At 31.0% G+C, this 19,738-nt stretch overlaps 2 protein-coding genes across 2 annotated transcripts; one reads left to right on the forward strand and one right to left on the reverse strand.

The window, feature by feature from the left end:
• Nucleotides 1–402: 402 nt before the first annotated feature.
• Nucleotides 403–3,025, forward strand: LOTGIDRAFT_234148 (hypothetical protein). The gene is made up of 4 exons (XM_009061303.1): nt 403–618; nt 1,372–1,500; nt 2,320–2,444; nt 2,731–3,025. The coding sequence occupies exons 1-4, from the start codon at nt 459–461 to the stop codon at nt 2,962–2,964; spliced, it is 648 nt and encodes a 215-aa protein (XP_009059551.1). The 5' UTR covers nt 403–458; the 3' UTR covers nt 2,965–3,025.
• Nucleotides 3,026–9,585: 6,560 nt separating this feature from the next.
• On the reverse strand, nt 9,586–18,630 carry LOTGIDRAFT_192673 (hypothetical protein). The gene is made up of 19 exons (XM_009061304.1): nt 18,592–18,630; nt 18,297–18,390; nt 17,884–17,956; nt 17,324–17,398; nt 17,117–17,179; nt 16,629–16,753; nt 16,191–16,437; nt 15,873–15,936; nt 15,598–15,693; nt 15,194–15,252; nt 14,823–15,005; nt 14,225–14,479; nt 13,356–13,809; nt 12,863–13,071; nt 12,386–12,505; nt 12,054–12,170; nt 11,499–11,601; nt 10,830–10,972; nt 9,586–10,597 (listed from the first exon to the last, which is right to left on the reverse strand). Exons 6-19 carry the CDS (start codon nt 16,739–16,741, stop codon nt 10,517–10,519), a joined length of 2,244 nt encoding a protein of 747 aa, XP_009059552.1. The 5' UTR covers nt 16,742–16,753; nt 17,117–17,179; nt 17,324–17,398; nt 17,884–17,956; nt 18,297–18,390; nt 18,592–18,630; the 3' UTR covers nt 9,586–10,516.
• Nucleotides 18,631–19,738: the final 1,108 nt, after the last annotated feature.

The raw sequence follows: 19,738 nt of genomic DNA on the forward strand, positions 1-19,738 counted from the left end.
TAAGAAAGTCTGGATAACCAACTCTATTTAATTATCTTGAATGCGAGAAAAAGTCTAAGATGTTCAGACCCTTTCACTTTTAAGAATAATTGTTGAGATTACTTAAGATTTATGCTCCAGATTTGATTTGATTATAACCAGATCTATGGCGGATGCCCCTTTAAATTGGAAAATCATCTTGGACAAGACACCATTTGAAAGACATTAGTTGAAAGTGGATTAAAAACCCATGGCATTCGATTCATGGAATGGTCGTGTCTACTAAAAGATTTTGGAATAATGATATTGGATTGTATTTCTATTTTTTTTTGTAAATATTAAGTTTGTACTTAGCTTTGAATAGTGAAAACCAAGGGTTATGTTATTACTTTCACCTGTATTTACAGTTTGTTTTTTATTTCAGAACAGATGAAATTCATGTGACATTTATTGATAAATAGACAATGTAAGAAGTGAAAATGAGTACAATAGATAATATAAATATAAAAACACTGAGTAAAGGAGATAAAGGTGCTAAAACTACAACTGTAAAAGAAGACATTCCATCAATGGATTGTCTGGCTCCAGCAGAAAGGCGATGTGCTGATGGGAGTTGTATTTATAAAAATGATTTGTGTGGTAAGTTTCTTCTTCTTGTGGTCTTAAAATTAGACCAAACTTCTGTTCCATTTTTTTTAAAAGATTTTATTTTTGATTCAATAAAGGTCTAACATTTAGCTGTCTCATATAATAAATAATAAATACACTATTTATAGAGCGCGTTATATAAAAACAATTACTCTAAGCGCTTCACATAAAAATAAATAAAAAATAAAATAAACAGTTTAAAATAATTGCAGTCAATTAAAAGTATATAGAATGAAATAAAATCTACAAGAAATCCTTAAAAGCAGTTCGAAAGAAGTGAGTCTTGAGTTGTTTTTTAAAAACGTCTAAAGAATTCACATTCCGCAATGACAATGGTAAACTGTTCCAGAGTGTAGACGCGGCCTCATGATAACGCCAGCCAATCAAATTGGAGCTGGCATTTTGTGACGTGAACAAAATCATATTTCTTCCATCTAAAGTGGCTAATTTAACTATAAGAGATGAAAAAAAAGAAACGAAAGTTTGGTCTAATTTTCATTTGCTTCTTCAGAGTTAAGCTTTTACATCCAATTTTTTTGACTGTGAATTAACTGGTAATAAGGAAAAATTTGCCTAAACTGTGTTCTTTTGATTTCCAATTGTCTAGGATCTACAGAATGCTACAGCTTATTTTTTCTTGTTCTATCCAAACGCCTTTACATTTTTTCCAAATCAGACCATTTGACTTGCATCACTGACAGGGAGAAATTATTATTATGAAACAAGTTATATTTTTACTTGTAGAAGAAGAACAGATATTGAATCAGAACACCATATTAATTATGATAGTTATAGGAATGGCTGTTGTAATATTTCTAATTATATTATACTGTTTTCAACAAAAAACACGTAGATCTGGAACCAACAGGAATTGTGAGTAATTAGTTAGTTAATTAGTCTATTTATAGCAGGATACTAATCAATTACCTACCTGTTGTATAGTAACTATATATAACTCACAGGGAACACGTTAATTAGTTTGACTAGAACTATAGGGACCGTGACAGTTAATTATGCGACTGAATTTTCACATGTAGCTTGGCTTCATCAATGGTCTGTCATCAGCCCCCTCGTTAGGGTGGGGGTTAGGCCCCAGCAAGTGAGAATTAAGCCCCAGCAAAACCTTCTTCAGTTCAGCAGAGATTGATTCATTAACAATGACTTTGAACAAATTCAAAACTATATATAGATTTAGATTTGTTCTCTGGAACAAAATCTGAGCCCGGCACCAATTCATTCCTGGCGACGGGGCTGTCTGTCATATTTCATTGATATTTGATATAACAATTAGGTGCTTTGATGGTATAATGTTTTCTTTTACCTGTTTTATATATCAGAATGGAAATCAGACTAAGGACGAAAATATAGTAATTATTACGTTATAATGGTAATTTCTTCATGTAAGAAGTTTCTCTTCGAGATGCACTCTGTTTTAGTGTACTTGTAGCTGCACGTAGACAAACCAAAGGCTGGATTTTCATTCTGGAAAGCGATACATGGAGACTAAGCAACTTATTTTGTATATCACAGACTGGGGTGCATTATTGAGAGACGATGTCTTAAGATATTTTAGGATAGTGTGATAGGCCTCATCATTCATATTCATGAGAGCTAAATTTATGTGGATTTTGTTTATCAGCCAATCCACAAAGCACTAAGGTTTATTTTACTTTATTTTACCTTTGTTTTCAGCATTAAGAGCTTTTGAGGCAGGATTAGATGATGGTGATAATGCATCTTTATATAATCCACCTCCAACTTATGATGAAGTCATTACATCAGGTTTATATCCTGCTACACCACAAACACGCAGAAATGTACGTTTCTATTCTTTTTAGATCATGTCTGCCTGTGAGAATACCAATTAGGTGTGGTAATGACTATTGGCCACATAAAATTTGGTCTTCGGAATTCATATTTTAATTCTTATAAATGCCACAGAGCTGAATAAGCAGATAAAGCAAATATTGAGGTGCCTAATATCCCTTTAAGTGTTGGTTATGTGGTAGCCGATGTTAACTTGTCATCTACTATTACCAAATTCTGAATTTCTCTCATACCTTTTTTTAGCTCATTGATGAAGAAGGAAAACTTTTATTTCAGATTCGTATGTCATCATCAGAAGAACCCATAACACCTCCGCCCAATTATGAAGCTGCATTAACAATATTAGCTCAAAGTCATGAATCTGTTTTAGTGAATAAAAATTCTAAAAATAGTGTATTTAGAAGAAGTGTGTCTGTGGATAGTATGGGAAGACAAACTAGTGGTAATAATACAACGGAAACCAGAACTCCTTCTTCAGCTACACCTCGACTACCATCTATTGGACAATAAGTTACTGTTAGTCTCAACCATGCTGATTCCTGAGTGGGTGTATTGGACAGATGTCTGTTTTGTTCTGTGTATTTGTGACTTTCTGATCGTCTTAAAGTTGGGGAGTGTTAGACTATTTACCCCTCCATGCTTCACATTAAGAACTGTAGTGCAATCCAAGTTGAAATGAGATCAAGGGGATTCAATCCTTATTTGAAAAAAAAGGGACACTTCTAAAGTTTTTTCGTCATTTCAAAAGTTCTGCATTTCCCCCATTTGCCTCCATTCACTATTTGTACAGTTGATTTACTTTAAATGTTTTTATTCCTCTTATTTAATGTGTAAAGAATTCGAAGCGTATGTTTTATTGACACCACAGAAATTAGACTTAATGGCGAGAAAGCACTTAAAATGACTCCAACTTGTTCAGGCTTCCATCTATCAGATCTATATCATCTAACATCCATTAGGGATCATTTAAAGGGGCATTAAGATTTGTTTTCGTGGGTCCAAAATTTTTTCTACACCAAAATCTTGAAAGTGTACGTCCCTTAACCTATCTGAAAGTTTTAACTGAAAAAATCCTGCCGTTAATTTTTTAACGTAGAAACTATTTCAAGGTTCACTTGAGCTCAACTTATATTTGTGCTTTGGGTAGATGTTAGAAAACTACTGTATGGATTTAATCATATTAAAATATCAAATTTCTATGATGCCAAACACCTAAACTAATTTAGGCTGCTTAACTTAACATTCTGTTTTTGATTAACCGTTTTAAAACAAATTCAGTAGATACTTAGAAATAAATTTAGTGATATTTTCATGTATAATTTACATAGTTTTAGAATAATGAAAACTTTGCGTATTGTCCCTTTAAGAGACAGTAATTTTGAGCCAAGACTAATGTATACATAAAGATAAATGTTTATAATTAAGATGTACATATAATTATAATCTTCAGATAAACTTATATTTTACAGTTAAAAACTGGTCCAAATTTGTTGATGTATATAATTTTGTATGAAATCTCTTAACCTCTTTTGTGATAATAATTCTTCCTTAAAAATTAGCATAATATATTTCTGAATATTATCTTTATTGCTCAAAGGATTATCTTGTCAAAGTCTTAATGACCTAAGGATACAGTTAATGAAAACTTGAGCTATTTGTATTTCTTGCTTGACCTCTCGAGTTAAAAGGTTGACAAAAATTTGGTTTTAAAATGTTGTTTAAAGAAGTATAATGCAAACATTGATATATGCAATCTTTAGATAATGAATCCTGTATTCACTATGAGCTGAAAGTTCTATTGCAAGTTATAAATACGATATTTATATCACAGCCACCAAGGGATATTGTGTACCAGCTTCATTAAAACAGTATTGTATCGAAACCTTTTCTCCCGGTGTTCAAGATTATATAGGTTTTTGATTATATTGTGAAGTGACCTTTCTCAATAGAGGGAGTAATTCTCATTTCCTGATCTACAATTCTTAAAGAATTATTTTTCAAAACCAGTCAAATATTTCCACCATTAAGCTTTATTTCCAACTCCATGGTGATTACCGTTTGAGAATGGTTGCCAATATTAAATTCGCCATAAGTTGCGAACACATCTCACAACTCAGTTGGATGGGCAACTGGTGATCACTATGGTGTGAAGACCACTTAACCACTGGTGGTATGAATATTTTAAAAATTTAGCAAAATACAATTTTTGCGCACTGCCTCTTTAAACTGTTGAAATGGCAAATGTTGGCCAGGGTGTTAAAGCTTGTTTTTCAGTTTTTTTTCCTTGTTAATTTTACAGATATTGTTAGGTCAGGTTTGGCCTTTATATTTATTAGTGTATTTAAATTTCTTTTGAACTTCCTTTTGAGATCACACTGTGATTAAAACGCAATGATGGTTTCATTTCCTTTGTTATAGTCATTGTTTTAGCATGTTCAGATAATAGGGCTGTAGGAAACTTTATACAGTCAGTAGTCAGCTGATAGGTTGTTTTCTTGGCAATTATGTGTTTAATGCTTGGTGCACACGAACGGTTTTGGTTGCCTAGACTAGAATAACTGACCGATTGTGGGAACTAGAGGAATCCCTAGTCGTTTATATTTTTTGCCATTTTGTGATGTTAAGTGTCATGTGGTTTCATATTTAATTGGTGATTAACTAAAAATAGAACGGCCCTAATTGAATGATGATGCTCTGCTCTTGTCTCATCTTGCCTGCGGGAACATAAAGAAAACAATCTTCTTCGAAATAAAAAGCGCAGAAAAATATCAAACCTGTTTGATATGATAAATCCTGTCAGCAAAGAAATTATCTTGTTGTGGGCGCACAAGATCTACTCAAAATTAGCAACAAAAATGAATGACCAAAACTCTGATTGTATCCCAAGCATTAGTTTCTCTTGAGTGCTCTCTTGATTGAGACCAACTGTGATACCACTTGTACCATCAAACTTCCATATTTCATAGGTAGAACAGAGTCACAGTAATTTAACATTCCTATTTATATATTATTTATAAAACATAATTCATATCTAATGTGCCATATCAAAGACAGGTCAATGTGGCATTTATGAAATACTTTTTATGTAAAAGCAGTTGAAATTTTGAGAATGCTTCAAAGATATTTTGCTATATTTGATAATTAGTCATGCTTTTCCTGAAATAGTCTCACGTTATTCAGGCATTGAATTAGCCACGAGATAAGTCTTTCACATTCTCTATTAATAATAACAAGGAACCTCTGAAACTCTTAGTGCTGCATAATTCAAAAGATTTACAGCTTTTATTGTTATATTCTTTGAGTTGCATTTAGTAATTGGCATGAATAAGAAAAATTATACTACTTTTATGGAATACAATTACTATATTTATTACAGGCGACATTTCAACTAGGGGTTCTCTAGTCTTTATCAGGCAATGAAGACTAGAGAACCCCAGTTGAAACGTTGCCTGTAATAAATATAGTAATTGTATTTCATAAAAGCAGTATATTATATCTTTTTTTATTGTTTTATGAAGAGTATTTATAATATACCACATTGTCTGATTCAGGTTTGACATCACCATATTTTTAGAGGTAATGTCTACAGAATCTCTATCACATTTATATCAATTTTGCAATTGTAGGATTGTAGCTTTTAGATAGAAACAAACCTATTGAATTTCATTGTCATATTAGGTTGATGTTTAAAGATGCACTCGCACCATAGCGATTACCAGTTGCTTGATCACAACTTAGATGTACGAGAATTGCTTGTAAACTTATGACCGCAATTCTTTGTCGCAACCTTATGCATCCGGTGATCACTATGGTGTGAGAAGCAATTTTAAAGAGCCATGTTTTCCTTTCGTGTTTTAACCATAGAGCCCATTAGCTATTAGTTAGCGTTTAGTTCACCAAGGAGCATATTGTAATATTTGACCAAAGCAAGTAGCAAATCTAGTGAAGACAATATGTAGGGCTCAGAAATGAAAATTTCCAATAACTTACTTTAAGTCCGTCCTTTACAACTTTCTTTGACCAAAAAGAATAGGCCGCATATTTTTTTGGAACCAGAAATGTACGCACATATTAAGTTATTAGGTATAACTTCTTTTATCCTTTGATAAGGTCATTTGAGAAATTTATTTAATTAGTATTTTAATATGATCTGATCTGAATGTTGTATTCTAGAATTTAAACCAGAGGTTCTGTAATATTTTATTTTGATCATATTTTCTGAATATAACCATGAATATTTTTCATTTATATATTTTTACCCTTATAAACTACAGTTCTAGATATTTTGTTTTGTTTATTTTCTATGTGTTACTTCAGTCATTCTAAATCATGTGAATTGAAGTGAAGTCACACACATAAAATAATGAAACAAAATATCAAGCTATTTACTAAATTAATTAAATTTTCTTGCCATTTGCAACATTGATTTTACTGGAAAACCACTTGAATATATTTTATTATTGACTATATACTATGTAATTATGTATGAATATATTATGTATGATTATATTTGTATGAGAGAAAAGAATGAGATTGAGTGTATGATATAATATGTTGATTTATATATCATTGTGTAATTGTTACTGGTGATGAAAATGATAAATTGCCGTTTTTTATTGAGTTTTTTATGTATTTCACACTTAAAGGGACAGATGCGCCATTTTTATTTGCCAATCGTACCTTAGTCATAGAAAAAGGATTTTTTTCAGTTATACTGTTCACAGCTCAACGTCATAGCCTTCCTTTTTTTAATCTCATCCCTTGTATGCCCAAGCTCAATTAATGGAATTTTAACTCTTGTTTTCAAAGCAAGCTATTCTGGTTTTAAACTCACAACCTTTCAAAAAAAACAACACAATCTGAATATCTGAATTGTATCATGTGTTCAGATTTTAAGTTGATTCCATGTCATTTCACACTGAATAATTAGCATTTTGAGTTCTTCTAGCATGTCTGATATTTCCTATGGGGTACTGCAACCAGTTTCAGAAAAAATATGGAAATAGTGTAAAGGTAAATCTTATATTATACTCTTGATACAAAGATGATGTCGAACAAGTGCTGGTGGTAAATGAAATATATAAAAAGAGTTGCCAGATTTAATATTTCTCTAGCCTTCAAGGGGAAAAAATTTAATCAGGCAACACATTTCATAAATTCCAAATGACAGAAGCACAAATGAAACAAATTCTATTTTTCACACACATAATCATTAATGCATAACACTTGTGTAGAGTCACATATCATATAAATATTCATAAAAGTCCTGAAGTTTAAAAGTTATCACAGAAAAGGGAAATTCATCATCATTTCTTTTTATAATTCTCAGTAAATTCTTTTATATCTTCCAATAGCTTTTCAGGATTAACTTTAGGCATCTGAAATAGAATAGAACAATCATGCTATTATGGAAAAATATTGTAAATTTAGCTTCAAAATATAATTTTTGTATGCCAACAAAATGGCTCATTATGTGACAGAATTTTATCGATCTTTCTGAAATTGGAACAAGCCCACATGCAAACTGATTTGAAACAGAATGATAAGTGACGTCTAGCACTTTCAGCGTTTCCTTTTTTTCAGCTTTGTTTATCAGAGAAAAGTTTCCAATCACATACCTGATAATTTTGATCTATATACACACCAACATATGTTCCAACCAGGAACACAACCTAAAAAAATTTTAGACCATTCTTTTACTATATAAATTGATAAAAAAAATTGAAAGGAGGGGAGCAAAGGCGGGCCAGCATCTTTTCTGTGGGGGGTGTCAATGGTCAATGGTGTCAATGGTAGAAACGCCATTGAAGCCTACAGAATGACGGCATACAACTAAAATCATCCAAATGCAGAAGAAATTGTAAATAGAAAATTTTCTAGGCCAATCCCTAATAAAATATGTTGAATTTAGCCTACTAACTATTTTTTTAAGCATTTTAGTCTGATTTTCTTTTTCTATATCTTGCAGCAAATTCCAAGTACCTGTAACAAAAAACATCAGTAAGTTAACTAGTACCGGTAACTAAAATATGTAAATAGGAATTTTTTTTTGATACTTTTTCTTCATTAGAGAATTTATTTTCTTTTAAACGTGTGTCATTGTTTGACAACAAATATTTATTTAATGTAATAAAACCTAATAATGTATAAGTTGCAACTTTAATAATTGTGATTTGAGAAATAATCCTAGACCTACACTACGTCTACACTAAATACAAAATCAAAAATTTCTTGCATTTCTAAGAATTTTGAAATATTAATTTCTGCATTTTTCTTTGAATGTTGGAAATTTAACATTTGAAATGAAAATACTTCCACTAAGAAATTACTTGGGAAATTGACTGACATGTTCAACTGAAATCATATTTCCAAATAGAACTTGTAGAATTTTTTCTTTGGTTGGGATTTTCATTTTAAGTCTATAGTCTAAGCTATAGGATAGGATCAAAGTCAAAGTAAAATTTGATAGTTCATAACATAGAACTTCTATGATACAATAACTAGGAAGAATAGGTCAATAAATAGTCTACACGAGAAGGCTATAAAACGTACCGGCAACTTGATGATTTGCAGTATATTACAGAAATATTTACCATATAGAACTAACAATCTCAACCAATAAGTTAAATTTCGTACCACACTGGAACCGTTTCAAAAATGGAAAGGTGAAGTGATGAAAATGAACTCAGATAAATAAAAACAAAGGGAGACAACTAAATTCTTGAATATATGCAGCTACAGACAAACTTCGATTTTCAAAAATGTTCTTTGGTCCCCAAATGCTGAAAAATATGAGCTTTAGTCTCTTTAGTTATGATAAACTTGTTCTTTTTTGTAAACACTATTTCATTAATATAAAAAAGACAGGTATCGGGAACAGGCTTTCGTCTATATTACCCCTCTCCCAAATTATGAGTAAGTCATATCCAGTACTGCTTAATATCATATGCAAATTTATTCAAAATATTTTAATCCAAATTTAGGTTGATGTCATTGGTCAGTCATTGGTAGTTTAAGTAAAGCTGAATATGTTTCAGAGTGCTAGAAGAACTTTCACAGTAGAACCACTGTTTTCCATCATAAAATGGAGTGCAGTTCATAAGGTCAGGGTTATTAACTGGAATAACAGATACTCAGTAAAAATGTCATTTATTGACAGTTAAATAATTATTGTAACAAAAATAAATATTTATAGTCGAAAATGGAATTCATACTAATTGAGTTCATGGCGTACAAAAAAGAAACTTGTGATTTATGATATATCTTGGACGGATAAATTGTGCGTGTCTGAATTATTTGATATGCATTCTTACTCCTAGATAGATTATTTATGCATCCATATACACTAGGTGTCTAGTAGACAGGCTGTATTTATATATATATATATTATTCCTAGGTTTTTAAGTATGGTACAGAGAGATTCATTTAATATTACAGAATCAAGATAAAAAAAAAACAAAACATTTAAAAAAATATACATATAAATGATGATACACCAATTAAACTTAGACCAAATTTTTGTTCTCTTTTTTTATTAACTTGTATTTTTAATATACCCATTCTCTCACAAAATCCAAGCGCTGGAGTGAAATTTGATTGGTGGGGGTCATCAGGTCAGTTCATAAAGTTATTTCGACGAATGTTCAAGAGGCCCGTTCGTAATACCCTAGCTAATAAAAAAGGGAACAAAATTTTGGTCTTACTTTAATTAGACTGGACAATCAACAATAATATAACATGATATAATAAAACTATAATTAAAATTGTTATTTACAGTACAGATTATATACATTATATATAACATCAATTTACAAGTTCTGATGGAAATGAAAGTTATGGTCCTGATTTGAATTGAAACTAAAAGATTTCATTTTAAAAGTTAAAAAGTGAAATCAAACATGATTTTGAGAATAAAATAAGGTAACACATTTAACAGTTATGGCCACTTCTCATATCATTCGCATTAAAAGCACTACTATTATTTCACTATGATATACACTTCTGTCATCTAAAATCTCTGTAGTCTGTATTGGAGTTAATTTAAAACCTGTTCGATTGATAATTAAATTAAGAATCTATCATCAACTAAAGTTTTACTGGCCAAATTCTTCTTTCCACCAATTGTACGTGCCATTGTTATAAGCTGTAATACAATAATAGAACTCATTTTTCCTAGTACTAACAGAACAGTATCATTTGTACCAAATATTGTCTTTTCTGCAGTTACTTGGATTGACAGAACTATTTCTTGCAAAAACAAGTTATTCAAACTTAAAAATGTAGTTTTCATTGTGCATTTGACAGGTATTAGGATTTTCTTCCATGACAGGTATAGGTGACTCTCTTAGCTAAGATTTTATAAGACAAATATTTACCTCGGAGACTAAATAAGTCAGAACTCCTGCTAAAACAAAATCCTGTGCTGCATAGTCCACCATACAGAACATTAAAATATCAAATAATATCAACGTTAATTCATTACCATAGAATAATACTTGATCAAATGAATGACCATTATCTACAAGAGAAAATAAAATATCTTTATATACTGAAAAAAAAATAATAAAAAAATATGGCTGCTATAATAGTGAGTTCTGCACTTTCAGGATTTATGGAATCAACAGAACCTTCAATAAAACGATTTGGAACAGAGTTCTGGACTCATTCCATGTGTGCCAAAAAAATAGTAAGTACAGACAGCATTCAAATTGGCAGAGAAGGAAATAGATGGGAAAATTTTGAATGTGGCACACCTGCTTTCATCATGTTCCAGAATGGGGCAGAATTGGAACAGACAGAACCCATAAATTATATATAATATTAGAACCAAATTATTTAAAGTGATATAATTATGTATTGTACCAACTGATGTAGCTCAATATCAGCTAGCTACAGTTTTTATAGAATTTAAATTGATTTTGACCATTGCCACAACGGCATCACAACTTCAACGATTTTTATATACCAAAATATTTCCCATTTCAGATACATGGCCTACCAGAACTATAGGAATAAGAAAATGTGAAAAAAAAAATGGTACTAACCATTATATAAGACTCCAGTATCATATGTTTCATGTATTTCTGTATCTAATATATTTTCTATCAATGATTTCTTTATGATTTTATAATCCAAATCTTTAAACGACTAAAATAAATCATTTATAAATAAAAAAAATAATGCACAAAGGTCAATTCTTTTGATGGAATTATAACCAGAAGTTTTCAAAATAAACTCACAAATTAAAATGTCTAAAAGTTATAAGGGGATAAGTTTGATTCATATGGTTACTTTTAGAACTTACAAAAAAATACCAAATGAAAATTTGCTTAAAATTTACTTAAGTAAATATTTCAACCAGACATATGTTCATATAAAACATTTCAAAATCTCAAAGTGGTTTTACTTAAACACTTGATCTTCCTTTTAAAGAAGCAGAATTCACCACACATTTGATTGTTCACCCACCAACAGGGAACGTGAGCGTGGTTTAGACCGTCCTGAGACAGGATTATTTTAATGACAAGAAAAGAATATAATCTAGTAATCCTGTAATTCTTAGAGGTTTAGTACCAATACACAAAATAAAGTCAACTTACATGATCAATGAAGGCACCAAGAAATTTATTCAGAACAGAATAAGATTCTATACTTTTCTCGAAAGATGAAGATGTTCTTCCCTTTCCCTGTTCCATTCTACCAACAGCTGTAGTTCTCTGTAGAATAGTCAATAAGATACAATTTGATATACAGAGAGTAATAAATAAAAATTTCATATTTGTCTACTGCTAACATATTACCCGAAATATAGAAAAATTTTGCTTTTTGTCATTGTTAACCTTTTGAAAAATTTGAGTTAAGTAAAAATGTGATCTTTCAATTGAAGAGAGTAGTGAGCTTTCTCAGGAATAAGATATAAAAAACTAGTTACCTCTAAAGCAATTGGTAGGTATATTTGATCATATTTAGCTCGTAGTTTTAAAGGTACTGACATTTGAAATGTTTGTTCATCAGAATCAGGTTCTAGTCCTCTTTTACCACACATATCTTCCTGTAATCAAATAATCTGTCAAGTTAACAATATGTTTAGATGTTCACCAATATTCAATGATCTTTTAAAAGCCATGGTTTGACATTTTGGGAGGATGATTTGTGTCCAATATACATAAATAATCTTCAGAATTACTAGAAATGTACAATTATTGCATAATTCCTTCAAAAATACCCCAAACTAACAATTATTTCCTATGCCAGAGTTTGAACTTTCAATTTCCAACTCGGATAATTCTGGATACACATGGACTTGAAGGCTCAAATTTTGACTGTGAGCTGTGAACACTATAACTGATTAGCTTAGCTGGTCAAATGGATGGCAAACCTGTTCCTTAAACAATGAAACAATACTGACCTCCTCTTTCTTCATCATATCATACATCTCTCTCATATTAGTATCAGACCTCCCATGTACAGATCTACCATGTATATAATAACCAAATCTAGCATTGGACATTATAAATACACTGATATTACTCATAGAACATAGATCAACAAACTGCTGTACTTTATCTTCTACAAATCTCTCATATATAAACGAAAAGAATATATACTGTACAATAGCTGAAATAAAACCAAATAATTCATTACAAAAAGAAGTCAAAGAAATGTACAATCCATCTCAGATTTTGAAGAAAAAGGGTAAAAAAAAACAACAAACTGATGTCAGATTTTCATCCTGAAAAGTGATACAGATAGCTATGGGTTGAGTTTACTTAGCTATGATAACAGACGCTAAGAAAAGTATATACCACAAGTACAGTCAAATATATGAAAGCCTTTGCTGTAGCTATGCACTTAAAAGCGTAGCCAAAATAGTCCCTTAAACAAACTGTATGATTCCTTACCTACTAGAATATATATCAGGGAAGCTATAGCATATCTAAATACATAGCTCATTTCACTTTTATAAACATCATCTGATTTGGATACACTACCATCAGGATCCATAGTTGTAACATTCTCAAATCCAACAACTTTCAGAAAAAACAACACAGCAAAAACCTGGAATATCTTATTTAGCTTACGGATTCCTTGAAGTTCATTCCATTCATTAGCAACAAAATATGTCCGCCATATTGAAACTGGCATTTCCTGTCTGGAACGTTTATCTTGTGATTGGTTATTGATAGCTCTAGCAATAGGACGTTCCCAATCAATAAAGAAAATGTCAATTATACATTGCATGACAATGATATGAATAACGTTGAGAAACTTCATGACAAAAGCTACAATGAATAGAATCGTCCACTCTTCTAGACCTTTCCCTGATGGATGAACCAGAAATGCAGCATCTTGACCCTGAAAGAATATGTAAATCATATCACCACCCATGAACTAATGCTGATAGGGTCGTTCTGGAGCCGGGTATCGTTTTGTACCCTGGGTACATATCAATGTATTGAAATGTACCCTGAATATAATCATTCCATCGTCGTTTCGTATTTTTGAGACAGCTGCCAACAACTTAACGATGGTACTCTGCTCGAGAAAGACCCGAAGTAACTTAACAGAGATTTCAGGATATTGTCAAAGACTATGCTCTCCAAATCAGTGAGTTACTATGTTCACATGTTCAAATAAATTATACTGAAAGTTAACTCTCATTTCAAACCAGCTGAAAGAGTGTTTAATTTGTGGATTAAATCGATGAACAAGTTATATACAGTGATGTACAATAATTCATTAAAAAGTACGGCCATGAAATTGTACCTACCTTGAAAAACACCAGCCAGTAGAAAGAAATACCAAAAGTCACAGCAAAGAAGCAGTTTGACAATGATCCAGAGAGGAAAAATAAGAAATTCATCAAAGTGGCAAAATCAATGTTCACTCTACCAGCACGCCTTGACCATACCCAGGTTCTATAAACACCATATAGAAAACCAAGAGAACATACTACACCAGTAGCTATTTGAAAATCTTTATAAAAATCACTCTGACTCATACTGTAAGACACACTGAATGATATCTGAAAATAGAATAAAAATGGATGCAGTTACTTCAAAAGACTGAGCAAGACCTACCTACCTTTGATAAAAAATAATTTTTCCTTCAGATCTCAGCAACGCTATTAGCAATGAAGCATTCAGGTTGTGACATAAGAACTTAAGAGCCATGTTATAACTATAACCATGTTATAAGTTTGTAACAGGCAAGTATCTTTAACCATATATTATGAAATCACACTAAAATTCTGAGACTTTGGCTGAATACATACAACATGGTGATTACATCTTTCCACAGGAAACGAACACAGCATCATAGATAGTGAAGTAGATGATTGATTTCATTATACATGTACTTACTGAGACTTTCGCTCCTTCCTCAGCATCTGCTCTACTGACTTCACCATATTCTATAGTAAAATATGGCATATAGATTTTACCTTCCTTAGTTTCACTCTGTAGTTCTATTGTTAATTTTATTGACTTGGCATATCTTACAACTGTAGCTGTTTGACCTTCACCTTTAAAAAACAAATCATCATTATCCTTCTATTAGAGAACAAAATCATTTCAAGTGAAAAAAGAGATTCATTCTTGTTCACTTCTTACAGAGAAGAAACATTCATAAATAGAAAAGAGATAGAATTATTCCAAGATTATCCATTGGAACCATAACCAAACTTTAGTCATATACATATATATCAACAATCTAACAGTTATACAATTCTACCTGTTACACCAGCTTCATTATCAACTAAGAAAAACCTCTTAACAATTCTCCAGCTATTCATTCCACCTATAAACAACAAAACAAATGAAAATATATAAACAAATATTATGTGTTTACTGGAGCCATTGCACTTGAGGACCTTAGGTAAGTTTCCAAACTAAATCTGTGCCAAAATACTTAAATAAATTTGTTTTTTTTCGCTGCAATACAGTGAGTTGGATTGTCATCTGATAGGTTATTACTATGGGTTTGAAAGCAACCTCAAGCTAAGAATAGCTCTGAAGCAGTGCTACTGCAAGTGGGCTTTGAATCCCTATTATCACCTACACAGAGCTTATATTTTAGTCTTCAATTTTCATGGTACAAGAGCTCAGATTATTAACATATAATAATAATAGTAATAATTCTTACCTCTATTGACTTGATTTCCTCTATTATCTCTATAATTTAATACATTAATAGGTATTGTATGTAGCTGATCTGCCGAGTTCTCTCTATATTTCATATCTTTATATTAGTTAAGATCAACAACAACAAACAGATTATATATAAGAACATATAATATTCTTCATTGTTTGCAACTTATCACTCTTCAGAATATAATTTTTACAATTTTCAACTGTGAAAGAATGCATCTGATTGTTGAAGTTAAATACCTTTCCCGTGAATTTTTTATAAAAGGATACATAAATCATAAAATAATGTTGGATATTTTATCTTATCCCACAGCTTCAATGCTTTCAAATCACACTGAAAAAAAAAAAATTACATTGAAATTCTGCTGTTAGTTAATAGTTAGATCATATAAAGTAAAATTTTCATTGACAAGAATAGCGCAGAGGGAGCAAACTGACCAAGCCCACTTCTTAACCAGAAAAAAAATTTAAGTGTGGATCATATTCATCCATAAATACCTCCTTTTGAAAATGCTTTCAAAAATGGTTACAATTATCAAAACAGCTTGCAACAAATTTATTATCTGTCCTTTCAAAAGTCATACTTACTGATCTGGAATACACAGTACCAAATACAAAAGCAGCATCTAAGACATTTTCAGGATGATCACAGATCTGTAGAAGACCTCCAGTTACTTCCTTAAAACCCAGGAACTGTCCATTTATATTGAATTCCCCTGCTACAAATTCTAGAGACATTAATGGTGAGAATGTGAAGCTGGTGGGAATATCATTAACATAAATTAAATCTTCAGCATCTTCTTGTGTTAAATAGACATTTTTCTTGAATGGATTGCTATAATTAGAGAAAAAATACTCCTTCACTCAGACGTTAAATCCCAAAAATTGGTTTCCATCTATCATTAAATAAAACTAACAATTTGGAAGTCTTAAAAAATATAGAAAAAATTCAAAACCTTGTTGCAATGCTCAGTCAATGGGATGTAAATAGAAATTTATGTTATATATCAATGTACATGTACTTACATATCTGAAATATCATTAAGTAATGTACAGGCCTGGGAACTACCAGTTCTACTAGAACCAAGATCATATAGTAATAGAGAACACATATTCACCAATACTTGACATGCTGTCATATTATCATAATTCTGAAGAAAAAAACATAACTTAAGGAATACAACAACTGATGTACTGGAGCATTAAGTGGTTACTGTTTTCATAAGCAACTAGCTTTGATAAAAATAATATGCCTAATAAACAAATAGTAAACAACTAATAAAATACAACAAACCACCACTCAGTATGTGGTGCATTGGGCACAAAGTGTTACTCTTGATATGGGATACTACTTTTGATAGGAGAAATATGACAAAAAAATCAAGCTTTACAACCAACACAAAATCCCACTACCTCATTCAAAAAACACTGGTATATGATAGACTGCACTCAATATTTCTACAGACAACTTACTAGCTTTGATAACAATACAACTAAAGAAAAAGCTTAATTACCTTGCATAAGATCTCACTAGATCGTATATTCTGTTTGAAGAAATAAGATTCTACTGATGATTCCTAAAATGAATAGAATTGTACACACTAATTTTCTACTACTGACCGACTCATATATACAAAATGTTTTCTTGGGAACACAAAGTAAACAATTGTTCTTCATATGTATACTGGAATAACAGAATCAAATTAAAGACAGAAAATTACCTCTAATGGTATTGTATACAGCTGATTATTTTCTGTTACCAAATCATCATCAGTTTTAAAGCAAAATCCACCAGCCTGAAATAAAGACCATATTCATAAGGTCTCACATAAATTTATCAGGAAACAGTTTATTTATCAAACTATCCATGTAATTTTGTAAGAAGTTCGATAATCCCTCTTTCATCTAATTATATATCCTGTATTTCATAAAGATTAAACCAAACAAAATAAATATCTAAACAATCTAAATCGTTATATATAACCACGCTCAGAACTTTTATTTTTAGACAATACTACTTTTAAATTAATGATTAGTGTTGAAACGGCTAATCACTTAACCCATTTCGGGTAGGATTTCATAGGTAACCGTGCCTGATTTGAGATGATCGGTTAGCCTCTAATTTCATTAGTTGACTAATTGAGAGGTTTATCGTGATGGGGTAATTTATGAAGTGGGCTGTAAATATATTCGAGAATTTTTTTTTTGTCAATTACTTATTTTTTTAAATTGAAATTGGTAATGCAATTAACTGAGATCAAGATTTTTTAAAATTACTTACTGCTTCATCTCCAGTACATTGACAATCTGATAAATCTGGTCGAATACCTAATATATTATTACATCGCACACATCTACAAATTAATATAATATCAATACTCATTATTCTTTGAATGACATGTAGATGTTGACAAAACATAGATAAAAGGAAATCTATTATGGATATACTTCAAGTCATCATATTAACTTTCAAACAATGATAATTTCAGACAGACATGAATTTGAAGGCTCAAATTTCTTCTGGTAACAATATTATTGATCAGATTAGCTAAAAAATACAAATTTCTGAGACTAAGGTATGATTGGTCAAACAGATGGCAAACCTGTCCCTTTCAGCATTGACTCATGTAGGCTACTATTTTTCATATAAGCTTAAAGCTTTAAGAAACCAAGATGATAGGTGAATAAAATTACCTGTCTCCTTCTTCACTAAGATGGGTGTATGGGGCACATGTTTTACAAATAGTTGTATTGTCTATTATCCAGTTTCCATCTACTGCTCTTTCCACTAAAAATAAAATAGGTCAAAATACATATACCATTGGTATAATTATGTTGAATCATTCCTATGAAAAAAATCCTTTGTGAAGTGAATTTTGGTTTTACATTAATGTCATTTGAAGATGTATTGCTTGTTTTATGAACTTCAGATGGTTTATTGCTAGTTTTTAGGTGTATCTTTCGAAGAAGGTATTTTCTGATAACCTACCTGATACTTGACCTGGTTGACATCCTTGGCATGTTTTGGTTTCTGCTATAAAACTTGTATTACATTTTATACATTCCCAACCATCAGCTGATACAGCCTGCAAATTATGAAACAAGAAGACCATTCTTACTCTTTTGAAACACCTAATGATACTTCTCTATAGAAGAGTTCACTAAAACTCTTCCTTAGATTTCGCCATACTTTGGATGAGAATTTGATGAACGGAATTGTCTTGCCTGTACAGTTTTTATCAAAAAATTATTTTAAGTTTATGGATCATAAGATTGATGAAAAGGTAAAATATAAGTGATAGCACAGGGGAATTTACTTTTAAACTGCTACTTTCAGTTCAGTTTTAAGAGTACAGTAAAAACAAATTCAAAGTTAAAATACTAATGTCACTTTACCTCATTAGGCCCACATGATTCACAGGTGACTTTAGAACCACCAAAATTCTGAGTATATTTATACCCTGGTTGACACTCACAATTCAATCCTGTAAAATATAATATAATTTTATAGTTGTATGTAAGCTTAATTCAGATTTTTATTAAATTTAAATTTATTTTTAGCTTAATCTATTAGGCATAATAATCAACATGATCAGCAGGCTTTATGCCGAAAAATTTCTTTAATAATTTGCCTGTTTTCTATAAGTGAATTTGAATATCACCACAGGAATGAAATCATTTGGGCAAGAGGAAATGAAAAGTGAGTGAACCACTCTATCCATGCCATATCTGTACACTATAACTGACTGAGAGGATTCATGATAGTCTTTAGAATTTGCGTTGATAAATATAATATGAGTTTTAAAGTTTGTAAAAAATTCTTCTCGTAATTGAGATAATGATAATACCAGACATCAAATCGAACGTTTAAAGAAAATTTCGGGCAAGGGAACCTGTTGAGACAAGAAATTTCTCTAAAATTACCATCTGCACTAGTTTTTTGAACTGTTAGATCAGAACATGGTTGACATGATAATGTCATAAGATCAAAATATACCGGAGATGATTCTCCTATGCAATCTGATGGTTTTTGATATGTAAAAAAGAGATTCTGTGCAGAAGTTATAAGAAAAATATTTAGTAAAACAAAAATCACAAATATCTTAGTCGCCATCTTGGTTGTCTATAAACATGAC

The sequence above is a fragment of the Lottia gigantea genome (genome assembly GCF_000327385.1).
Source record: "Lottia gigantea unplaced genomic scaffold LOTGIsca_47, whole genome shotgun sequence".
NCBI classification, from domain to species: domain Eukaryota; kingdom Metazoa; phylum Mollusca; class Gastropoda; family Lottiidae; genus Lottia; species Lottia gigantea.